Source organism: Hylobates moloch, unplaced genomic scaffold (assembly GCF_009828535.3).
Source record: "Hylobates moloch isolate HMO894 unplaced genomic scaffold, HMol_V3 SCAFFOLD_2, whole genome shotgun sequence".
Lineage (NCBI taxonomy): Eukaryota > Metazoa > Chordata > Mammalia > Primates > Hylobatidae > Hylobates > Hylobates moloch.
In genome coordinates, this window is record NW_026652277.1 from 41,751,438 (window position 1) to 41,775,822 (window position 24,385).

Here is a 24,385-nt window from a genome sequence, read left to right on the forward strand (position 1 = left end):
CCTCTCACATCAATATCAGTTATTTCACTGGCAAAAGGTAGAAGATAGCTATTCTCAAATCCCAAAGCATTAATCAAGTAGCTGAAAAACATTTTGATGGACAAAGACTACAAAGAGGACTAATGCTCTTGGTACATATTATCCCTTTTTGTGCATCTAAATCAAGTACAAGTAGAGTTGTCAAAGGGAATAGCAGATCTCATGAGAAAACTGAGGGAAAAATTAAGTAACTTAATGAAATCTGATAGCCTAGCGAAACAAAAGCTCTACCATGACAAAACAGAAAAGCCATGAGCTAGTGTACTGTGAAAAACAAAATACCATCTTCTATGTTACAGAAAAAATTATCACTATTTCATTAGAAGGTATCTGGGTTTATGATTTCCGTGATTAAAAAATTAGTGTTTCTGAGAGTTAATTTGATTACCACCTTAAAAAGAAATCATCTTTATATTAATATGTACCAAGTATAATAAAATGGACAGCAAATATTCCTAGCTAATAGTTATATAAATTCAATTTAATCATATTAAAATTCAAATAACCATTTTAAACATTGTGTTAATGTAAGATATGATTCCCAGTAATTCTTATTATATACACAGAAAAATTAAAGAATGCATCTAATTCTAACTTCTATAATAGGAATAATACATCAAATAAAAGCAAACTTTTTGTACCTATGTCTTATTTGTGTGTGTGTGTATATATGTGCATGCATGTGTGTATTAATAGACAATGTTTTGGTGTGTGCATATGTACAGATATATATTTCAATGGCATATTTCAAGGAGATACATCTATTTCAAGGATATAATATATATTCCAAGAATATATATATATATTTCAAATATATGTCAAGGATATATATATATATTTCAAGGATATTTATGTGTGTATGTCAATACATATGTACATATATATCATGTATGTATATAATGTGCATATATCATGTATGTATATATGTACATATATATCATGTATGTATAATATGTACACATATCATGTATGTGTACATATGTACATATATATCATGTATGTGTATATATGTTGTGTGTGTGCGTATATATATATATATATATAAAATAAGGATAAATGTCCTTTTGCAAATTTTTCCTGATTGTAGACCACATCAAAGGAAAGCAATGTTTTTGATAGAAATAAATTAATATAAGTCCACAAAAATTTACTTTAAACAAGTACCTGAACTAAGTCATAGAACTTAGCTTCATACAGATTATAATAATTAGCTGCAATTGATTGATGCTTTGTAAATAGACAATGAGAGATACTTCAGGCTTATACTTAGTGTTTCCTTCCAAACGGTGGTAAAAATTCTTTCTGTAAGGACTTTTTTTTGTTTTTTTGTTTTGTTTTGTTTTGTTTGGAGACAGAGTCTCTCTCTGTCTCCCAGGCTGGAGTGCAGTGGCGCTATCCCAGCTCACTGCAAGCTCCGCCTCCCCGGTTTTACGCCATTCTCCTGCCTCAGTCTCCGAGTAGCGAGTAGCTGGGACTACAGGCGTGCACCACCTACGCCCGGCTAATTTTTTTTTTTAAATTTTTAGTAGAGACGGGGTTTCACCGTGTTAGCCAGGATGGCCTCGATTTCCTGACCTCGTGATCCGCCTGCCTCGGCCTCCCAAAGTACTGGGATTACAGGCGTGAGCCACCCTGCCCAGCCAGGACTTCTTATTATATAATGCCACTTAGTACACTAGGTACTCTAAACGACTCCTAAGGCAGTCTAGGAAAAATATTAGAAAAATTTGAAATTAAATTTATATTTCCTATAAAGGTAGCAATCTATGAGTTGGAAGTAGAAGTGGACAGGGAGAAATTTTCCATTCAACAAATATGTATTTTTCTTATCTTTTATCAACACTACCACAACATAATTTTCAGCAAATATGATATCTATTATTACTATTTTAAACTATATAAAACCTCCTGCATGTGTACTCTTTTCAATTTTTTTAAGTTAACATTATTTTTAACTGACAAATTGTATACATTTATGGCATACAATGTGATATTTTGATATTGATATACGTATACAATGTGGAATGATTAAATCAAACAAATTAACACATCAACCATCCCATTACTTATCTTTTTTTGTAGTGAGAGGTTTGAAATTTAGTCATTTTGAAATACATAATACATTATCATTAATTATAGTCACCCTGCTGTACAGCAGATCTGAAAACTTATTTCTTCTGCAACTCAAGCTTTATAACCTTGGACCAGCAACAACTCATTCTCTCCACATCCTCGTGTTTCATCGTAATGAATATTTTTATAATTATAAGAACTTTCATAGATGACATCTAGCCTTGCTGTTTTCCTTGTAACGATCTCAACCACACATTCTCTTAACAAAAGGGTTGTTGGTTCACTGATACTAATTCTATGTAGTCACTGCAGAATTAAAGACCTGGTGGCAGTCCAGGGGGATCTGGCTCCTAAGCAAAGATTCAAGATTTTAAAAAGAATTATTCAGTGCAACACTATAAAAACAACTGCATGTTGGCACTTATGTTTAGACATTACTAGTTGTCTATGCTGATTTGAGTTTAATACTTCATTCTAAAAGGCATAACACAGTAATTTTTAAATACTTGTTGGATATAAAAAAGTAATAGAGAAAAATAATATAGCATATAGCAATATCCATACCTGTATGTTTTGTGAATGAAACAAAGCATATTAGTTTGTTATAAATTTTCAGAATTATAAAAAATTTAGCGGCTTTTAATTTTTTTTCACCAAGTAATCATTGAGTGCTTTCTATGTTTAGTTTCACCAGCACACCTCTGATAAATCGGATACACTGATATACAGTGAAGTCCAATTATACATTTAAAGCATATAAATCCAACTCTGTCTGCTCTGGAAGAAGAATAGCATTCGGGAAAAAAAAAGGGTAGGGTGAATGCAAGCAACAAACAGAGGAGAAGCAAATGTAATTAATACAGTGTGGTTGATTTTACTCAGATTTCTTCTCAGTGCTTATGCTAGATGAATATGTTATAGAAGAGTTGAGTTGGCTGTTCCCTCAGGTAGACCGTATTCCTCTAGTGTGAGTCTCTTGATGTACTGAGCCTGAATCTAGGTTTTATAATCTAGAATATAATTTTTATACTACATGATGTTTAAATGAAGCTATTCTTATCTAGGGCTCCAGCAATGTCAAAGTGCTTAGTTCTTACTGACTGAAGGGAAATGTCAAGGAATTTTCAAGAAGCACATCACAAAGGAATTTTTGATTAAACACGATTTTCACCTCACCTTCTTTAAGTCTCAAATCTCAGACTCAGACCTCCTTAGATCACCCTATTTAAAATTTCTGATCATAGTCTTGACTCTCCCGCTATACACTTAGAATTATTCTTTCTCTGTGCTATTTTTATTTTTTACATTGCTTTCAGCACCTTCGAATGCATTATATAATTTGCTTATTTACTTAGCTTATTGATTTTTAAGTATGCCCTCACCAATTGCAAGCTCCATGCAGGAATATTTTTTGTTTGGTTAAAGGATATATTCCAAGGACCTAGAATGGAGCCTGGCTGCTAGAGGGGACTTAGTCATTTTGTTGAATGAAAGCATGAATAAATTTTCAAAAGTGATGCCCTTAGAATATTACCACTGGATAAGATGTGACTCCATTACATGTTAATAAGCACCCGTGGCAGATAATCATGTTTTTAAACATGACAGATGTTTTTAAACAATGTTCTTATCTAAAAGTTATCTTTAATGTAATGGGAAAGATTATAGTCCATAAGAAAACCTGGAATATATAACTCAATTTTTAAAACTAAATATTTTTTAATTTGTAAAAATAAACAGAAATATTTGAGATAAGTAAATATAAATACATAAAGCATGTGCGGGGCAGTCACTTTTTTCTAATAAAAATGCCAGAGCACATTCATACATGATCAGGAGAAGTACTGAATTTAAGAAGAAAGAAGTAATAAATAAAAGCAAAACAGAAACTTTAATAAACTACAGTATATTAGCAGCATGATGAGAAAGCCTAATTGATAGTTATTCAATTCTTAGAACGGGGTTTAATCCATAGGCAGACATAATATATTAGCACAGCACAAAAAACACTTCTGCTCTATCTAATAAAACAATTACAGTAAAAACTAATCATTCTTATTCCTAACATGAATACAGCATGATGAACTATTTTCATATTTTTTAGGACTGTCTGCAAACTGCGCCAGGAGCACCACCAAAATTAAATCTGAGAAAAGTACCAGAGATTGTGAAATACACAGATAATTGCATTGAAAAGTTTTTCAAAGTGTACATGCATAATGCAAATAATATTATTTTCCTCATGTGTAAGTAGAAAACTGTATTTATAAAGCAGATCTCACCTTTGGAAAGTGTGTTAAAATATTTGATAAAATAAACAGTGGTATAAGCATCCATTAACAAACTCATTTATGCTTTATTCATACATGACTGAGACAAAATATGTGATGCCACAGTTCAGTCCATTTTAAGTAGCCAAATTGAAACCCCTAATGATATTTAAACTAACAGTAATTAATAATAATTTAATATTTAATGAAATACCTGATAACGTCAGAAGTCTTAAAGAAAACACTGCCAAGTTCAAGACTAAAAACGGCTTCTTATTAAATGTTAGTGTAAATCACATGCTAATGAAAGGAAGAAACTGTTTTACTTAAAACTTTAGTGCATTTGTGGCTCAGATAAATTTTTAAATCCTGTGACTATTCTGTGTCAATTTCAGGCATTATCTGAAAAGAAAACTTGAACTTAAAGTCAATCAACCAGTCACATTTTCAAAAACAATCTTCTTCAGGACATAAGCTGTCCATAAAGATGTCAAATTAGTGAAAGTATCTGAATTTCTCACTGTCAGAATATAAGATCTTTAGAATATTTTGATTATTCATTCTCAAATATTGTAATCAAAATGCTATTTGCAGTAGTTCAAGCTATAAAATATTTACAGACAGCATATATACTATATTGAAACATCTGTTTATACATTTGACGTAATTAGATAAAAAACTTCCCTACCCTCAGTGTAATCTTGTAATGGGCCGCAATGCTACTTAACTACATCTATTCATCTTCTATCCTGTTTTAATAATACAGTGACACCTAAGAAATTATTCTTTGATCTTTCAATAAACTAAGCCTGTGCAGACAGAGGAACGTGGAAGAGGTTAAATTGGCATTGATTATTTAAGACACATTCATCATTTATTTAACAATCTCCCTCATCACAAAAACTATTGTTTATAGGCCTGTGCTGAGACACTGAATTTTTTTTTTAAGTCTTGCCATGTGCATTAGAAATCAGAGCACATTGTAAACTAACATTTGTTTCATGTCTTCTGATAAATCTGGTGCAGGATAAAAGTAGTTTATTGTACAAATCTTTAAACTTATTCATGGTAGTGAATTTTTAATAGATTTTATTATAATTAATGTTTTCTGGGGATTCTATTTCTTATCTTAAGCAAAATGTGTAGCAACAGCTATTTTCCCAAGGAAATTATATTAATGATGACATGTAGTATCATATATTCTGATACTCATACCAATAAAACATGATCCATAATAATCTGTAAAGAACAATTTGTGGCTAAGGCTGGCAGCTTTAAGAAGAAAACAAGAGTATAAGAAACATCCATAATGTACAAGATTTCCATGAGATGCTTCTTGTTTTTGAATAAACACAATTTGCAAGTTATAAATAGATAATGTGTGTATAGAATATTTTTGAAAGTTAAAATAAGGTGAAACTATATTTCCTGAGAGTGAAACAGAACAAAATACTATAAATTGAAGAATAAATGATTATTATTGCATATAAAATATTAAAAAATACTTACAAATAAATATTGAAAATATATCCTGGTCATGGGAGAAATTGTACTGTTTATGAATCATATATTTCCAGTTATGTAATTCATCATACTGAAAGTGTTTTACTTATTTTTGATTTGTTTAAGTATTTCCATCCCCAGTTTTTCACATGCAAGATACCCTAAGGTTTAATATTACAGTTACATCTAGTTACTTTCATAAGTTTTTACATGCATATTTTAGAAATTTAATTTGCTCATATGGAGGGGATTCTTTAGGGACTCATTGTCAAAAAAAGTATTATTCTTTAACCTTAATTCAATACAGTAAGATGCATTAAACTATCACTGTAACATGTGAAACAAGCTAGGAACACTGAAGATTTAATGAGGATTAACAATTACCATGGCTTCATTTTAAATTTTTATTTTCATGCTTAGAGAACTAAATGACATTGATGTAAGAAATATCGTAGAAATTAGAAAATTATGAGGCATGGATAGGCAAATACATAAGAGGCTGCTGGTAACTATGGTGTTAGAATAACTATCCACAGATAAGTCATTTCCCCAGAGGTGTCATTCATTCCTCAGTAACCAATTCTCACAAGCAATCACTAATAGTGTCACATAAAATTGACAGTGTTACATAAAAGTCTTACATTTTATATTTATACTGTCATTTAAAAAGTTAGAATTCTGCCTCCCATACATTGTTTCTTTAAATAAAATTGAAAATTTGAATCCAAATGTATATTTGTTTTCTTTTTTCCAAGCACATTACTTTAAATAAAAGACTAGACTCCCAACAAAGGTCATGTAGTAGTAAAAAAGTGACTTCGTTTTTCTGAAATTCAGTTAACTTATTTAAAAATTTGGGGCCTTGAAGTAAGTTGATTCTAATTTAACTTGTACTCCCTGTGTTGTATGATGTTATATTGGAATAAGATTTAATGAAAATTATGGTATTATTACTCATATTGAACAAACTGTCTTGTAGATTTATAGATACAAAGGTTGTTATTTGTAAAACACATATTGGGTTTATATCCTAAGGACCAGCATATAAATATTTTCATTAACAAATTTTTAGGCAGGGGGTGGTGGCTCACGCCTGTAATCCCAGAACTTTTGGAGGCTGAGGCGCATGGATCATTTGAGGTAAGGAGTTCAAGACTAACCTGACCAACATGATGAAACCCTGTCTCTACTACAAATACAAACATTAGCCGGCAGTGGTGATGGGTTCTTGCAATCCCAGTTACTTGGGATGGTGAGGCAGGAGAATCGCTTGAACCCAGGAGGCGGAGGTTGCAGTGAGCCCAGATTGCACCACTGCACTCCAGCCTGGGCAACAGAGTGAGACTCTATCTCAAATAACAAACAAACAAACCAACAAACCAAGTTTTTAGACAGGAAAAAAGTCCCCCACAAAAGACCAATATTGAATTACTTGTGGTAAATCCTCCTTAAGTACCATAAAATTATTTCTTTTTAAAAATAGATATCAACATAATTTAAGTAATATACAACACTGCTAGAAGCATTTCAGTTACAAAATTGAGATCTAGAATTTAGATATCTAGAATAAATATACCTTAAAATAAATGTAATAGAATAATTTTTAATTCATAGTTTTTAGTGGTGTTCAATTAAAAAAATAAGGTCTATAAACACTTGAAAACAATTTGTGCAGTAATTCAAAACTTTGGTTTATTTCCTAAAAGAAAAGTAGTTTTATATTAAATAAATTAATGTAGATTGCAGGGCAACACAAAAGTAGCATCCAACTTTGTTATTTAACATAACGAGACCATGCAGATAAACATATAATTTATCATTATTCATCATCATAAAACTTAAAATTATCTCTATTTTATTTCTACTTATCAGCAAAGTGCTAAAAATAAGAATAAATGTTTTTAAACAGAAGAGGGGGTCCTCATACATGTTAGCTACAAGATCAAATTAATTCCTTTATTTTTTTCATCAAGAGGAAGTTTAAAGTCATGAACTTAGGCAAAATGCAAATTTCTTAGCTGTGTTTAAGAAAAAAATGGGTATTTATATCAATGTTTTCCCAAATCATCCAACGTTACTAGATGTAATACTGTATTAAAACATGTTTTACAATCCTATTTTGACAGTTCAACAAGTATTTAGCACTAACAGAAAAATACTTTCAATTAAATTACTTTCTGCTGCCTGCACTGAAGCCCAAGAGCTAAAACATTATTTTAAATTTTTCTTCAAAGTTGTTTTTGCTTTTAAGTGTCTGCATATAAAAATGATGTGCGTTACCTTTGGGGATTACAAACATAGTAACTTTATTAAACTGTTAATAAATAAATATTTTTTTAAAAAATAAATTGCCCTAGTCTTCTAATGTACATCTTCTACATGTCTGCAAATACACTAATTCAAAAGACTGTACCAAAATTGTTGGTGTAAAAAAATTAATAAGGCATTGGTATGCTAGTTGGTGCCTGTAATTATCTTTTTTAGTTCCAGGAGGTATTTGGGGATTGTTTAAGAGCAAAAGATGAATGGTGCACCGCTAAATCCTGTTAAATCAATGCGTGGACACAGCAGCCGCAGAGGTAAATAAGCTGTGGAGGTCTGAATACCAATAACGAAGTTAAAAATGGTTTTACAGAGCTACTTACGTCATAGCCTAGTAGTTCAGTCTGGGTGGATTTATCTACTCTTGAAGCAAAAGCCTTCTGTAAATGCCGGACTTTTCCCTGCAAAATGAAAAAACGGCAACAACACATTGTTGGTGAGGTGTGTACTTCTACACTAATATTCTCCACTTATTAAAATTTGATTAGTGTATAATTCGTGTTCTTCTCTGTGCATATGCTTTGCTCTGTTACTGCTCTTAAAATAAGCTTAAATATTTAGAGCTTTAATTTTTAGGTCACAACTGTCCCACCTTAAGCATCTTTTCTTTTACTGTAGGCGTCACTGAGTCAGAACCACAGTTCAACAGTAGAGTCATAATGTGCTTAAATCCAAGACCAAATGCCTATGCTTTGTTTCCTGTTATCTTTTTTAAATAACTTAGTTGCTACTATTTGGCTGATCCAGTTTCAGAACACTTATATTTGAAATAAAAAATATTCTTAATAAATGACCCAATGGATTCCATTCAGTTTGTTTTAATTTTGTTATGCTTCTTCTTTCCAAAAACCTCTACACATTTAGGAATGTTTACTTTAAGAGACTGACACTAATCCAACCCTGTGATAACTAGGGAAGGGAAGTAATACATGAGCGAGGTTGGAATTTCATATTTCAAATGCGAAACTACGATTTCTGAGTAAACTAATTTGACTGTGCTTCTTTCTGGGGCCTTCCCTTCTCATTCCTAAATGTGTCACTTAAAATGAGATCTTGAGTTTAATTATTATGTAATGTATTTACTAACTGCCTCTCACAGCTGAGAGTGTTGTACTCACATGATCACATTTTATCTTCAAATATTTACTATAAATACCACTCATGTTAAATAAAAACAATACAGTTTAGGAAGTTAAAGTAACTTGAGACAGGTTTTCAAAGAAATTCATGGGATTCCATGAGATTGTGCTTTCCACTTTAAAGCAGAATGTCTATCATTTTCTTTTCTTTTGAATGGTTAATAAGATAGTTATATAATACCCAAATGATAAAGGACTGTGATTTAATTCTTCCTTTCCCAGGACTGACAATGGTTATCAAGAACCTCACTCTCAGGAATTCCAGTTACACAAAACTCTTCCATCCTCACCTCTCTTCCTTTCCTGTTCCTTCCCCTTCCCTCTTCTATTTTTCCCCTCCCTCCCTCTTCCCTCACACTTTCCTTCATTGCTGTTTGGTATTTTCAAGATTATCTGAGATGTTTATCAAAGTACGTACATAATTTAGGTAAATATAATTTAGTTTAACTTACTGAAATATAGAAAAGAAATATTTTATGTTCTATTAATGTCTCATCACTTCTGACTTCCCTAATCACAAAATATCTAGTGCTGCTAGTCAGACAAAAATAAGATGCAGATTAGATTATGCAGGAAGATGTTACATGAGTGAGGTAGAAGTTTTGAAAAACTTACTTGAAAAAGATAAGTAAAAATGTGGCTGCATTTTCCAAACTAAATTTCAAATGAGAAAAAAAAATGTATTTATCTAGACATATTGATTGGGATGAAGAAAAGAACAGGGAGAGGTAGTAATAGGTAAAGGAGCAATAACATTGTCCATCATTGAAAGGTTGTTTAGGAAAGTTTGATTATCTACTTTTGAGATAGATTGGAATCATAAGTATGTGAAAAGTAAATTTTGTTGCAAATCTGTAATTATATAAACTTTTTTATATGAATTAGAGTCATGCACTCATGTATAGGGCAGGGGAAAATAGCTGCCAAATGCTTCCATTATGCCACAGCTCACATTTCTATTTCAAGGGCTTTCATCCTGAGGATAGGAATTGGAAAGTGTTGGTAACTTCTGGATTACTGGTCTGAGTTATAATATTTAGAAAATTCAAATAATGATAAATAAAATTCCAAACAACTTTATTAACCAATATACTAACCAAAACAAGAGCAAACAGAAACTTTAAATAAAGAACAGTTATCTTTGGAAATTAAATAAAACACAGACATTTCTAGGGAATGTCATTGTCACTCCCTCTTGTAGGCATTAATCACAAAAAATAATGTATTTGAATTATTTATTATGGTATTATGTATGCACATGTATGCCATATTCAGATGTAGAGAATAAAATCTAAGTTTCCTATAGACTTGGGTACAAATAATTAAGAATTAAATATTTTTAGCATAATAGAAGGCCGTAAACATATGAAAGTTTATGACAAATGTCTATCACATACAATTAGAAGATTAAAGAAAGAATACATAGCTTCCAGGAGATGATTCTTGATGGAGCTCTTGCATTTCTAAATGGTAGATGGAAATTTATAGATTGATAAAGATAATTGAACAGAAAATGTACTCACAAAAGTAGCTATTACTAGAGGGTAGAATTGCAGATAATTTTGATCTCTTATACAATAAATCTATCTATATTAATTTCATAAATATATATATTTTATCAGAGATATAGAAACAAAGTATCATCATGTATTTTCAGTTTCACATTGATTTGATATAATGATCAAAGTCTTGACTAAAATTATTATCAGTTTATTTCAATATACATAAATTTCACCATGATAGGAATATATTTGTATTTTGTAACTTTTTATTAAATGCATATTATGGTTATTGCTTAGAGGGGAGGGGACACTAAGGGAAAAAAAGAAAATATATCCCTTTCTATGAAGACACTTCCAGTGTCAGTCAGAAAAATAAGACAATTAGCATTCTATAGGTAAAATATAGTTACTATGGAGAAAGCCCGAGGTGTGTGTCTATGGAAACGGTATGTTGGAGAGGGGACGTACAAAAGAGTTAAATAATTTGGAATGTAGAAGCTACTGACATCCCAGCTAAGACCAGAAAAATGAATTACTACTAGCCAATTTGAAGTGGAACTGAGTGATATGGAATCTAAGAAGGCAATAGTATTTGCAAATATTTAGAAGTCAGAGAGACCATGACAAAGATATGCATAAACAACTACTACTTCAAAATTGGCTAAAGGGAGTCAATTAAAGGGACAATGTGAGGAATGAGATTACAGCGGTAACTCAAGTTTATGCCAGAAAGGATAGAATGCTATGCCAAAAGATTTGACAGTCAGCTCAATTTTCAAAATACGATTTTATAATTAGAGACCATAAAATATTTTAACTAAATGAGAATGGAACTTATTTAAATACATCCTTCACTTTATATTGTACATAAAAAGGGATATATATGTATGCATCCATACAGAAGGAAGCAATATGGAGAAGAGAAACCGTGGAAGTGTGCTGAGCTTTGACCACCAATGAATTTACACCATGTGATTTAAGGTGGCTCTCTTTCGGTATTCTCCCATGTAAGCAGACATTGCCATTCCTTCTTCTAACCTCTCTCAGAGGGATAGTAAAGAATTAAAACAACTCAATTTGTAGTAGATAAATTTTATAAATAAACCTATGCCCCTGACAAAATACCTAATTGTCTTTAAGTTTCCTTTCCAAGCTATGACAAAATACACCCCTTTTTTCACATTTATGATTAATAAAACATGTGTGCTTAGAAAAAGCAAAAAAGGCTAGCATATTATGTAAAAAAGTAAAATTAAATGAGATGAAAGTGATGGATGTTGTGATTAAAACTTATTGTTAAATTTCCATGTAATCTGAGTCCTGAATATGTGGAGGTTTTGAGTTATATAATATTGCTATATGAATAAAAATATGTTTTTCTTCTCTAAGTTTCTAAGTTATTTCATCTGAGATTAAAAGTAATAAATAACATTTTTATAATAAAGGTCAGCAACATAAATAAATATAAATGAACCTAATAAAATATAAAAACTTATTAAGGGTACTTAACTGTACTCACATTCTCTTTCCTGCTGTAAGCGTTACCACTTTAATTATTACTACTAATAATAGATGCCATTAGTAGAATGTAGGTTATATGCCAGGCACTGTATCAAGTAATATATATCCATATGAATCCTCTCCATAATATACAAAAGCTAGGTTTTTGTTCCTTTTATAAAAAACAGCAAACTGATACTTTGTTAATATCAGTTGCTAAATATCACATAAGATAGTAAGTGGAGCAGCCCAGATGAAAACCTTTTTTAATGGTCTCTAGACCCTAGTACAATATCTCTACAAAGATACTATAACTCTTTTAGGAAAACTGTCTAGCCATATGTAGAAAGCTGAAACTGGATCCCTTCCTTACACCTTATACAGAAATTAATTCAAAATGGATTAAAGACTTACATGTTAGACCTAAAACCATAAAAACCATAGAAGAAAACCTAGTCATTACCATTCAGGACATAGGCATGGGCAAGGACTTCATGTCTAAAACACCAAAAGCAATGGCAACAAAAGCCAAAATTGATGAATGGGATCTAATGAAACTAAAGAGCTTCTGCACAGCAAAAGAAACTACCATCAGAGTGAACAGGCAACCTACAAAATGGGAGAAAATTTTCGCAATCTACTCATCTGACAAAGGGCTAATATCCAGAATCTACAATGAACTCAAACAAATTTACAAGAAAAAAACAATCCCATCAAACACTGGGTGAAGGACATGAACAGACACTTCTCAAAAGAAGACATTTATGCAGCCAAGAAACACATGCAAAAATGCCCATCATCACTGGCCATCAGAGAAATGCAAATCAAAACCACAATGAGATACCATCTCACACCAGTTAGAATGGCTATCATTAAAAAGTCAGGAAATAACAGGTGCTGGAGAGGATGTGGAGAAATAGGAACACTTTTACACTGTTGGTGGGACTGTTCAACCATTGTGGAAGACAGTGTGGCAATTCCTCAGGGATCTAGAACTAGAAATACCATTTGACCCAGCCATCCCATTACTGGGTATATACCCAAAGGACTATAAATCATGCTGCTATAAAGTCACACGCACACGTATGTTTATCACAGCACTACTCACAATAGCAAAGACTTGGAACCAACCCAAATGTCCAACAGTGATAGGCTGGATTAAGAAAATGTGGCACATACACACCATGGAATACTATGTCTAAGTCTCTTTGTGGGTCTCCAAGGACTTGCTTTATGAATCTGGGTGCTCCTGTATCAGGTGCATATATATTTAGGATAGTTAGCTCTTCTTCTTGAATTGATCCCTTTACCATTATGTAATGGCCTTCTTTGTCTCTTTTGATCTTTGTTGATTTAAAGTCCATTTTATCAGAGACTAGGATTGCAACCCCTGCCTTTCTTTGTTTTCCATTTGCTTGGCAGATCTTTAGATCTTCCTCCATCCCTTTATTTTGAGCCTATGTGTGTCTCTGCACGTGAGATGGGTTTCCTGAATACAGCACACTGATAGTTCTTGACTCTTTATCCAATTTGCCATTCTGCATCATTTAATTGGAGCTTTTAGCCCATTTACATTTAAGGTTAATCTTGTTATGTGTGAATTTGATCCTGTCATTACGATGTTAGCTGGTTATTTTGCTCATTAGTTGATGCAGTTTCTTCCCAGCCTCAATGATCTTTACAATTTGGCATGTTTTTGCAGTGCCTGGTATCGGTTGTTCCTTTCCATGTTTAGTGCTTCCTTCAGGGGCTCTTTTAGAGCAGGCCTGGAGGTTACAAGATGTCTCAGCATTTACTTGTCTGTAAAGGATTTTATTTCTCCTTCACTTATGAAGCTTAGTTTGGCTAGATATGAAATTCTGGGTTGAAAATTCTTTTCTTTAAGAATGTTGAATATTGGCCCCCACTCTCTTCTGGCTTGCAGAGTTTCTGCCAAGAGATCAGCTGTTAGTCTGATGGGTTTCCCATTGTGGGTAACCCAATCTTTCTCTCTGGCTGCCCTTAATATCAACATTTTTTCCTTCATTTCAACTTGTGGTGAATCTGACAATTATGTGTCTTGGAGTTGCTCTTCTCAAGGAGTATCTCTGTGGTGTTCTCTGTATTTCCTGAATTTGCATGTTGGCCTGCCTTGCTAGATTGGGGAAATTCTCCTGGATAATATCCTGCAGAGTATTTTCCAACTTGGTTCCATTCTCCCTGTCACTTTCAGGTACACCAATCAGACGTAGATTTGGTTTTGTCACATAGTCCCATGTTTCTTGGAGGCTTTGTTTCTTTTTATTCTTTTTTCTCTAAACTTCTCTTCTCACTTCACTTCATTCATTTAATCTTCCATCACTGATACCCTTTCTTCCAGTTGATCAAATCAGCTACTGAAGCTTGTGCATTTGTCACATAGTTCTCGTGCCATGGTTTGCAGCTCCATCAGGTCCTTTAAGGACTTCTCTGCATTGGTTATTCTAGTTAGCCATTCATCTAATCTTTTTTCAAGGTTTTTAACTTCTTTGCCATGGGTTCGAACTTCCTCCTTTAGCTCCGAAAAGTTTGATATTCTGAAGCCTTCTTCTCTCGTCAAAGTCATTCTCTGTCCAGCTTTGTTCTGTTATTGGTGAGGAGCTGCATTGCTTTGGAGGAGGAGAGGTGCTCTGATTTTTAGAATTTTCAGTTTTTCTGCTCTGTTTTTTCCCCATCTTTGTGGTTTTATCTACCTTTGGTCTTTGATGATGGTGACATAAAGATGGGGTTTTGATGTGGATGTCCTTTCTGTTTGTTAGTTTTCCTTCTAACAGTCAGCATCCTTAGCTGCCAGTCTGTTGGAGTTTGCTGGAGGTCCATTCCAGACCCTGTTTGCCTGGGTATCAGCAGTGGAGGCTGCAGAACAGCAAATATTGGTGAACAGCAAATGTTGCTGCCTGATCGTTCCTCTGGAAGTTTTGTCTCAGAATGGTACTGTCTGTGTGAGGTGTCAGTCTGCCCCTACTGGGCAGACACATAATTAGCCTCCCAGTTAGGCTACTTGGGGGTCAGGGACCCACCTGAGGAGGCAGTCTGTCCATTCTCAGATCTCAAGCTCCGTGCTGGGAGAAACACTACTGTCTTCCAAGCTGTCAGACAGGGACATTTAAGTCTGCAGAGATTTCTGCTGCCTTTTGTTCGGCTATGCCCTGCCCCCAGAGGTGGAGTCTACAGAGGCAGGCAGGCCTCCTTGAGCTGCGGTGGGCTCCACCCAATTCCAGCTTCCAGGCTGCTTTGTTTACCTACTCAAGCCTCACCAATGGCAGGTGCCCCTCCCCCAGCCTCGCTGCCGCTTTGCAGTTTGATCTCAGACTGCTGTGCTAGCAATGAGAGAGGCTCCATGGGCATAGGACCCTTGGAGCCAGGCACGGGATATAATCTCCTGGTGTGCTGTTTGCTAAGACCGTCGGAAAAGCGCAGTATTAGGGTGGGAGTGACCCGATTTTCCAGGTGCCATCTGTCACTCCTTTCCTTGGCTAGGAAAGGGAATTCCCGGACCCCTTGTGCTTCCCAGGTGAGGCAATGCCTCGCCCTTCTTCAGCTTATGCTCAGTGCACTGCACCCACTGTCCTACACCCACTGTCCAACAATCCCCAGTGAGATGAACCCGGTACCTCAGTTGGAAATGCAGAAATTATCTATCTTCTGCATTGCTCATGGTGGGAGCTGTAGACTGGAGCTGTTCCTATTCGGCCATCTTGGAACTGCCCCCAAGATTATTTAAATAAAACAAAAGCAAGAGAGACAGAGGGAAAATCATAGGCATTGCTTAATGATGCCAAGGCCAAAGATGAGCTCAAGAATGAAAATGTAACATTATACAGGTCACTTTGATCATTGTCACCCACCTTTAATGGGGGCATATCACTGAAGACATCAGTAGAATTTTCAAGAAACACAGCCAAGCAAATAAAACTTCCTCTCATAGAACATAAAATTTCTGGGAGCTATGAAGGAGACATTAAACTTTATTAATATAATTTTTTTGTTGTAGAAAATTGCTAACACGAAAAAAAATGGGAAACTTATAAAAAGAACTCTTATGCAATCATTACCTAGTTTTAACAATGGATATTGGAATTAAATAAGAACAAAGGCTGGCTCTCTCCACATTGCTAAGTTCCTGCAGGGAATGCTAGGAAGTCCAAAGAAATCTGGAATTGGAATGTGCTTTTTAAGTAATTATCAAAGTATACTTTCCAAGATAAGAGGTTAGAACATATTTTATTCCATGGTTTTTAAAGCTTTATTTATAACTTCAATATTTAGACTTACATTCTGTGAGCCTTCATTAATATTCTTGGCCTGGGACTCACAAGTGTTAATAGTTGGCCTGTTACTGAGATGCTTTCAGTTTTTGGGTCTCCATACCTCAGGAAAAGCAATGTGAGGTTTTAAAAAATTGCAGAAAAGGACAAAGGGATAGGAAACTTATTTTAGGTTTGTATGTTTAAAAAATGGGTCAAGACTCTAAACACAAACAGAAAAGAAGGAACGTCAGTATATCAATAATACAACATCTGGATAACATATTTATTTTTATTCAGCCTTATGCTACCTGAACTAGAAAACTGCCTGACATCCTTCACTGTGACCATTTTGAGAGCAGATTGCGGGTGATTTTTATAAGAAATAATAGGGCTTACAAAATTAAACAGTATACTTTATATTTATGGAATTGAATACCTATAAGAGATTGTACAAACTAAAAATATGACTAGATTTAAGAACTTGGGTGATTTCATTTATGAATGAGATAGACTGATAAAAAATATGAATTGGAAAAGTTAGTATATTTAGAGATTGAAATCATTAGGAATATTTGTACCCAGATAACTGTGTGCCATATTCTAGATGTAAAGGATATGTAGTTTTGTTTTATTTTTTGTTTTTAATGAGTAATATGGCTTGATTCTGTGTCCCCACACAAATCCCATGTTGAATTATAATCTCTTTGTATCTTGGTGGGAGATGATTAAATCATGGAGGCAGACTTCCCCCTTGCTGTTCCCTTGATAGTGAGTTCTCACGAGATCTGGTTGTTTAAAAGGGTGGCCCTTCCCCCTTTGCTCTCTCTCTCTCTCTCTCTCTCTCTCTCCTGCCACCATGTGAAGAAGGTGCTTACTTCCCCTTTTCCTTTCATCATGAGCATAAGTTTCCTGAGGTCTCCCAGTCATGCTTCCTGTTAGGGCCTGCAGTACTGTGAGTCAATTAAACCTCTTTTCTTTACAAATTACCCAGTCTCGGGTAGTTCTTTATAGCAGTGTGAAAATGAACTAATGCAATGAGAGTTGAATTATTTCTATTTCAATTCTAAAATTTCCAGTTTCTAGATTTTTTCAAAGAGTACATTGCACTATATTTAAACACTGGCAAATTTTCACTAATAATAGATTATAGAAATATATATTTGATTGCTTTAGTACTTAAGACAGGCTAATCCATTTCTTCTAGTTTAATACTCTTATCAATAAGGTAAAGCTAATTAAGAAAGGCCTAATAAAGAGGGACATAAAAGAGATGGCTTTGAGTTAGATCCTTTAGAAGCTAGGAACACAAATTTCCAGGATAAAAACAGTGGGCATTTAGTGACTGATCAGGAAAGGCATGATAGAAACTCTGATTGGAAATATCACCCAAATTCTTTTGGCTCTGCCCCTCCATATTCAAGACATCAGTTAATTACATCTCTAAAATGTATTTCACAATCACTTCTTTTTGTATCTGCTGCCTCCACCCCAGCCTACTAGGGGTGCAGAGGGGAGTGAAGTATAGATGTGTGCTGGGTGTGTTCAAGCCACCACCACCTTTTATTCCAATGGCTTCTGCACTGTCTGGAACTGTGTACCTCCAAAATTCATGTCTACTTGGAGACTGTGAATGTGACTTTACTTGGAAATAGGGCCTTTGCAGATATAATCACGTTAAAAAGAGATTATACTTGATAAGGATTGGCCACAAATCAAATATGGCAAGTGTTCTTTATAAGAAGAGGGACATTTGGACACAGCTACACAGAAACACAGAAGAGAGGGTCATGTGAAGACAGAGATAGAAACTAGAAAGTGTAGATCCATCTACAAGGCAAGCAACTTCAAAAATTGCCAGCAACCACTTGAAGCTAAAAGAGGCAAGAAGACTCCTTTTCTAGAGCCCTCAGAGGAAATATGGCTCTGCCCACATCTTGATTTCAGATTTATAGTCTCAAGAAAGACTCGTGAGAAAATAAATTTCAATTGTTTTAAGTCAGCCAGTTTGTGGTACTTTGTTACCAAAGCCACAGAAAACTAATAAAGCCTCCTAACTTATTTTCCTGTCTTTATCCATACCTTCTCCATTCCATAGTTTCTGTAAATAATAGCAGAGTAACATGAAAATGTAATTTGGATCACATCAGTCTTCTGCTTGAACACATTAATAGTTTTCCATTCCAATAGAGTAGTCATGAGGCACAGGTGACAAATGAGCACCTGAAATGCAGCTACTATAAACTGAGATGTTTGTGTCAAATACACACTGGATTTTAAAAGAATTGGTACAAAAAATTTCACTCACAAAATATTTCATGAATAACTATATATTTATTGCATCTTAAAATCATATGATTTTGGATATATTAATTCAAGTATAACATAATTGGCTACTAAATTACACACATGACTACCATTTGCTTCTTGTTTTATACTGCTATTGCAGCATTCTGGTTTATATAATAAAAATTAAACTTTTTACCATGATGTACAGCTAGCCCCTGCCTTACATCACCTTATCTATTATACTACCTTCATCTCATATTAACACAACTTTTTCACTTGCAAACATGACTCTCCTCACACTCATTTTCTTTCAGTTTCTTGAATGGATCAAGATCTTTACCACTTGAGGAAGTTTTAACCTGCTGTTCCTTCATCTGGAATCTTCTGCATATTAGGTGCCACTGCCTTACAGATATTCTTTTTAAAGTAGATTCTTATCTCCAAGTGATTCTCTGTCTTAATATCTTTTTTGCTAAATGTCATTTTGACTGACAATTATTTCTTTTATTTGCGGTTTGCCTATATTTGGTCTGTCTTCTGCACTAGTATTTAATAAGTTCCTTAGAGCAGGGACCATGTTTATTTAGTACCATATTGACTCCACACTTCCTTATATACTTTTAGGCACACTCTAGATACTCAATACTGCTTTTAATAAATGAAGAATTGGGTGGATGAGAGAATATGCATAAGGCTGGAGTGGCATCAGAGATCAGCTTTTGAACTTGACATTCGCAGATGCATTTGCTATTGGAAGTTAATACTGATGACATGACAAATCCAGCAAAATTTCTGGCATTTGTATCATATATAAATTTAAGTAGGGAAAGATTGGAAATGAAATCTGAACTAAGGGTTTGTTCCAGTAATTCTGGTCTGCAAAGATACTTTATGATAAGACAAAAGAAAGGAAGAAAAAAAAAACAGTACAAAGAGAAAAGTGAGGCTATTAAACAATGGGTAAACATCAAATATATGTCTGAGAAATTGATACTGTAACATCACAGGACAAACGTTTACTTTCATACACAGATTAGAATTTCTTTCATTAAAAGAGAACCTTATATACTCCATTTTCACTCTTGCCTGAATTTTACATGGTGAGTGAAAGATTAATGAGGTGATTCATCCAATTAATGATGAAAATTAACGAGGTGATTCATCCAATGAATGATGATTTTTTGAATCATCATCCAAAAAATGATGAATACAGACATATCTTCTATAGGAAGTAGGTCCAGAAGAATTTTTTGACACATCAAGTCCCAAACATTCCCTCACTAGCAGCATCCCGGCCTAAAGAGATACATTCTATTTGTCAGGGGCTCTCCATTCCCTTGGCCCATACTTTCATTAGGGAATTTCTGCTCTACATCTCTCTCACTTTCATTCATCTATAAACTGGTAGGTGACCTTGGGATAAAGAAACATACTCTGCTTCTTATTGACATGATCTGTCTACAGGATGAAATTTCAACTTGTCTAGGCATAAGTTTGTAGACTCTTGCCCTGAGGTAAAGGTCTGCAATTTTCCCTTTATGTCAGCAACTCCAGTAGGTCACTTCAGTTCAGAGAAGAATGTACTAGAAGCTTATACGGCTGCATTCCAATACAAGTTAAGATAGCATTGCATTATAGTTCAATTTCTCTGAATTTTCTATTTTGCAATTTATTGCCCTCCTTTAAGCCTCAAGATGTGCACATGCACACATACACATACATTCACACACAGAATGAATTTGGTGTAATAGGGTTTGAATATAGGCATTGTGAAGATTTAGGAGAGTTAAAATGGCATTGACTAATACAACAACCATAAATCCTTAATTCAACCTTGAAAATTGTTCTTATTAAAAAAAAACACAAAACCCTTGCATCACTAAAAACAGAAACCTGCCAACAATATTGAGACTGAGATCTTGAATATATGACAAAGATTTCTCCAGCTTTAACTTGCTTGATATTTTTATTGAGGAAGATAAGGATATAATACCCTGCCCACTTAATCACTATGGTTTAAAAATAAGGTTCCTATTTTAAAGAAAATATTTATTTTTTTAGGAGATTGTGAGCATTTTATTTTATGGTGTTGATTTAATTTCAATGTGTATAAAAATTCTTATAGTAAACCATGAAGTGACACAAAAGTCTCCAAGACAGTCATTCATTAACAGTAATATGCTGATGACAGCATTCCAGAAACACAAGCATAAGGGAGACAAGAATAAGATCACTAGACACTTGCAGAGTCAGCATGGCATTACAGGTTAACGATCAGCTAGAAAACAATTGATGTCATGAATCAAACTTCACCAGACAAACTGTATACACAGATCAAACTTCACTGACAAACTCAAGAAATTCTGAGTGCCATGAAATTCATTATCCTTCAAGTTTCCTTCAGCATAGTCATGAGCAAACATTAAAAATAAAGTCAAATCCGTATATGTATTATCTGAATAGCAAAATATAATAAGACAGAAAACCTAAAGAGATTATATGTGACTAAAGGAATTACTCAGTTGCTTTAGATGTCTGTTTATTCATCTTTCAAATAAAAATGGTAGCAAAGACATTTAAAGCTGGACTTAATTGATTCCAACAAATATTTAATGAGTATCTGCAATTTATTAATTCATCCATCAGTAATAGCACATTTAATTATGCAAATTAAACTGTGCTCACTTTTTCTCTCTGTGTAATTAGAACTAAAATAAAATTGTACATTTAAATATACATTGTATTATTTTGCATATTTATATTTATAAACAAAACTAGTTATGTGGCATTTTGGCTAATTGTTCACAGTGAGCCCTTTTAGAGTCCAACTCCTGAGTAGGACACAACTCCACTATGCAGCTAGCAGAAGAGGCGCAGGCTCTGAGCAAAGGGAGTGGGATGTATAGAGAGTAGCACACAATGCTCTCATGACATAGAGAGTGGTAAGCAAACGGTCATTGTTCTCGCTGTTTCACTGCTTCTACTTCATACGAGAGATAGACTTCCAATAAGCAAATGTTTTACCAGGTAAAAAATGACAAATTTTGGTAAGTGATATAAAGGGAAGAATAGAAGAGAGAATAACATAAAGATGCCATTTCTATTTGACACTCAGGGTGGGCCTTAGTGAAGAAATGACATTTAAGGTTATAGGACAAGGGCACAGCCAGGCAGGAAGCCAGGGAGTGTTTCAGAGAGAAAAACTGGATAAAGTTCAGGAGGAGTGGGGGAGGAGTATATGCATTTTTTCTTAAGAAACTAATATATGTGTGTGTGTGTGTGTGTGTGTAGTGTGACTAGAACGTAGTGAGCAAGGAGAATATTGGCACAATTGTAGGCTCTGCAAAATGCTCAATTTTATGTTTAGATCAGTGGGAAATCATAGAAATGTTTCTAGCACAATTCAATTGTATTTTACCAACATCATTCTGTCTGTTGTATGCAGAAGAAATTAGAGGTAGGGATGATATCGGAGAAAGGAAATTTAGAGGATAAAGCAATCGTCTAGAGGAAATGTTTTTTGCAAAAGGGATAGAGTCCTATCTATTTTCCAGACTCAAAATAAGAGTTAGATTTAAAAGTGAATAATTAATTGTAATTGGTAGGTTTAGCAAAAGGAACAGTCAAGAACAACTCCCAAGTTTCAGTTCTGAGCAAATGGGAGGCTGGTTGATGGTGATATTCCTGATATGAGAAACACTTCAGGAGAAGCAGGTTCAATTGGAGATGGGGTGAGTGGGCGAAGAAGAAGCAGGATGAACTGAAAATAAGGGTGAATGGGAGATACTGAGCATAATGAAAAGTGAGACAACTGTGAAGCATCCAAGCAGGTATGTAGTGTTACACATCATATAAGAGGGTTTAGCTGATGAAAGCTATAAATACTGCTAGTATTTGGGCTAAGAACACAAGGAATCTTTACATGAATGCATTCGTTACTTCAGATGGTTGCAAACATGCTACTTTTCTGACCAGGCCCCCCCTTATTGCTCCCGTCACACATACATACTTTCCCGGGAACTTCACCTTCCTCCACTCACGACACATGGCTAATGCCAGAGCTTTCAGGCATTATAATATGATCACACTGTCATGGTTCATTGATTTTCAGGGAGCAGATCCTCTTTCCGAGCTAGAATAGGAAACTTTTCTGGTAGTTACGGTATAAGGAATAAAAAGAAAATAAGTTAATATTTTTGTGGTGCCTAAGTCAAAAGTAAAAAAGCTTGAGAGGAAGCAATGGTTAAGTTTATGCTCAAGTAGACCAGAGAAATAGCAGAGGTTTGCTTCTACAAAGAAAAAGAAAGAAAAAAGGAAGTAAAAGAAGACAAAATTAAAGAACAGCACAAATGAGTGCAGAGAGTGAAAGTATCAATTGTGTTGTTAATCACAGTTGGTATTGGCACTGGTTCTCAGTCCTGTTTGATGAGTCACCCCCATGGTCTTTTGATAAATTTCCGTTTAGTTTAAGATAAATCAAATTGTCCTTCTGACAATTACAATCAAAAGAGAACCAGTCAAGAGAAAGATAAAACCAAGACCAAGCATCAAAGAAACGAAACCAATTCGAAAGAAATAAACATATAAAAAGATCTCAGTAAATGGTGTTAGAATCATAAGTTGCCATCTTCATGTACAGTTTTGTTTCCTGTCAAAAAAATTTATTAATTTTTCATTTAAATAAGCTATTAGGAATTTAAAAATCAATAGTAAAATTTTAAATATAAACAGTAAAAATTCATGTATGTCTATGTTTATTACTTTCAGGTTGGTTACTATGTTTACCTGTCTTACCTATTTTTTTTTTTTTTGAGACAGAGTATCACTCTGTCACCCAGGCTGGAGTGCAGTGGTGTGATCTCAGCTCACTGAAACCTCCACCCCTGGGTTCAAGTGAGTATCCTGCCTCAGTCTCCTGAGTAGCTGGGATTACAGGCACCTGCCAACGCATCTGGCTAATTTTTGTATTGAAGTAGATCTGTTCCCTGAAAATCAGTGAACCATGACAGTCTAATCATATTGTGATGCCTGAAAGCTCTGGCAGTAGCCATGTGCCTTGAGTAGAGGAAGGTGTCTACTTTCCGTTTACTTGATGGTTTTGGTATTGATTTCCAATTTTATTGCACTGTGGTCTGAGAAGTTGCTTGATATGTATATTAGTCTGTTTTCATGCTGCTGATAAAGACATACGCGAGACTGGGAAGAAAAAGAGGTTCAATTGGACTTACAGTTCCAGATGGCTGAGGAGGCCTCAGAATCATGGCAGGAGGTGAAAGGCACTCCTTACATGATGGTGGCAAGAGAAAATGAAGAAGATGCAAAAGTGGAAACCCCTGAAAAACCCATCAGATCTTGTGAAACTTATTCACTACCACGAGAATAGCATGGGAAAGGCTGGTCACCATGTTTTGATGACCTCCTCCTGGGTCCCTCCAACAACACGTGGGAATTCTGGGAGATACAATTCAAGTTGAGATTTGGAT

General features: G+C 34.4%; 1 protein-coding gene across 3 annotated transcripts in view; it reads right to left on the minus strand.

The window, feature by feature from the left end:
* The window catches only part of CCSER1 (coiled-coil serine rich protein 1), a 1,475,382-nt gene that overhangs the window by 699,121 nt on the left and 751,876 nt on the right, over window positions 1-24,385 (minus strand). For all 3 annotated transcript variants that reach the window (XM_058432918.1, XM_058432913.1, XM_032139358.2), the window contains one exon: window positions 8,531-8,608. In XM_058432918.1, the coding sequence (XP_058288901.1) occupies window positions 8,531-8,608 (78 nt within the window). The remainder of the gene's footprint in view (window positions 1-8,530; window positions 8,609-24,385) is intronic.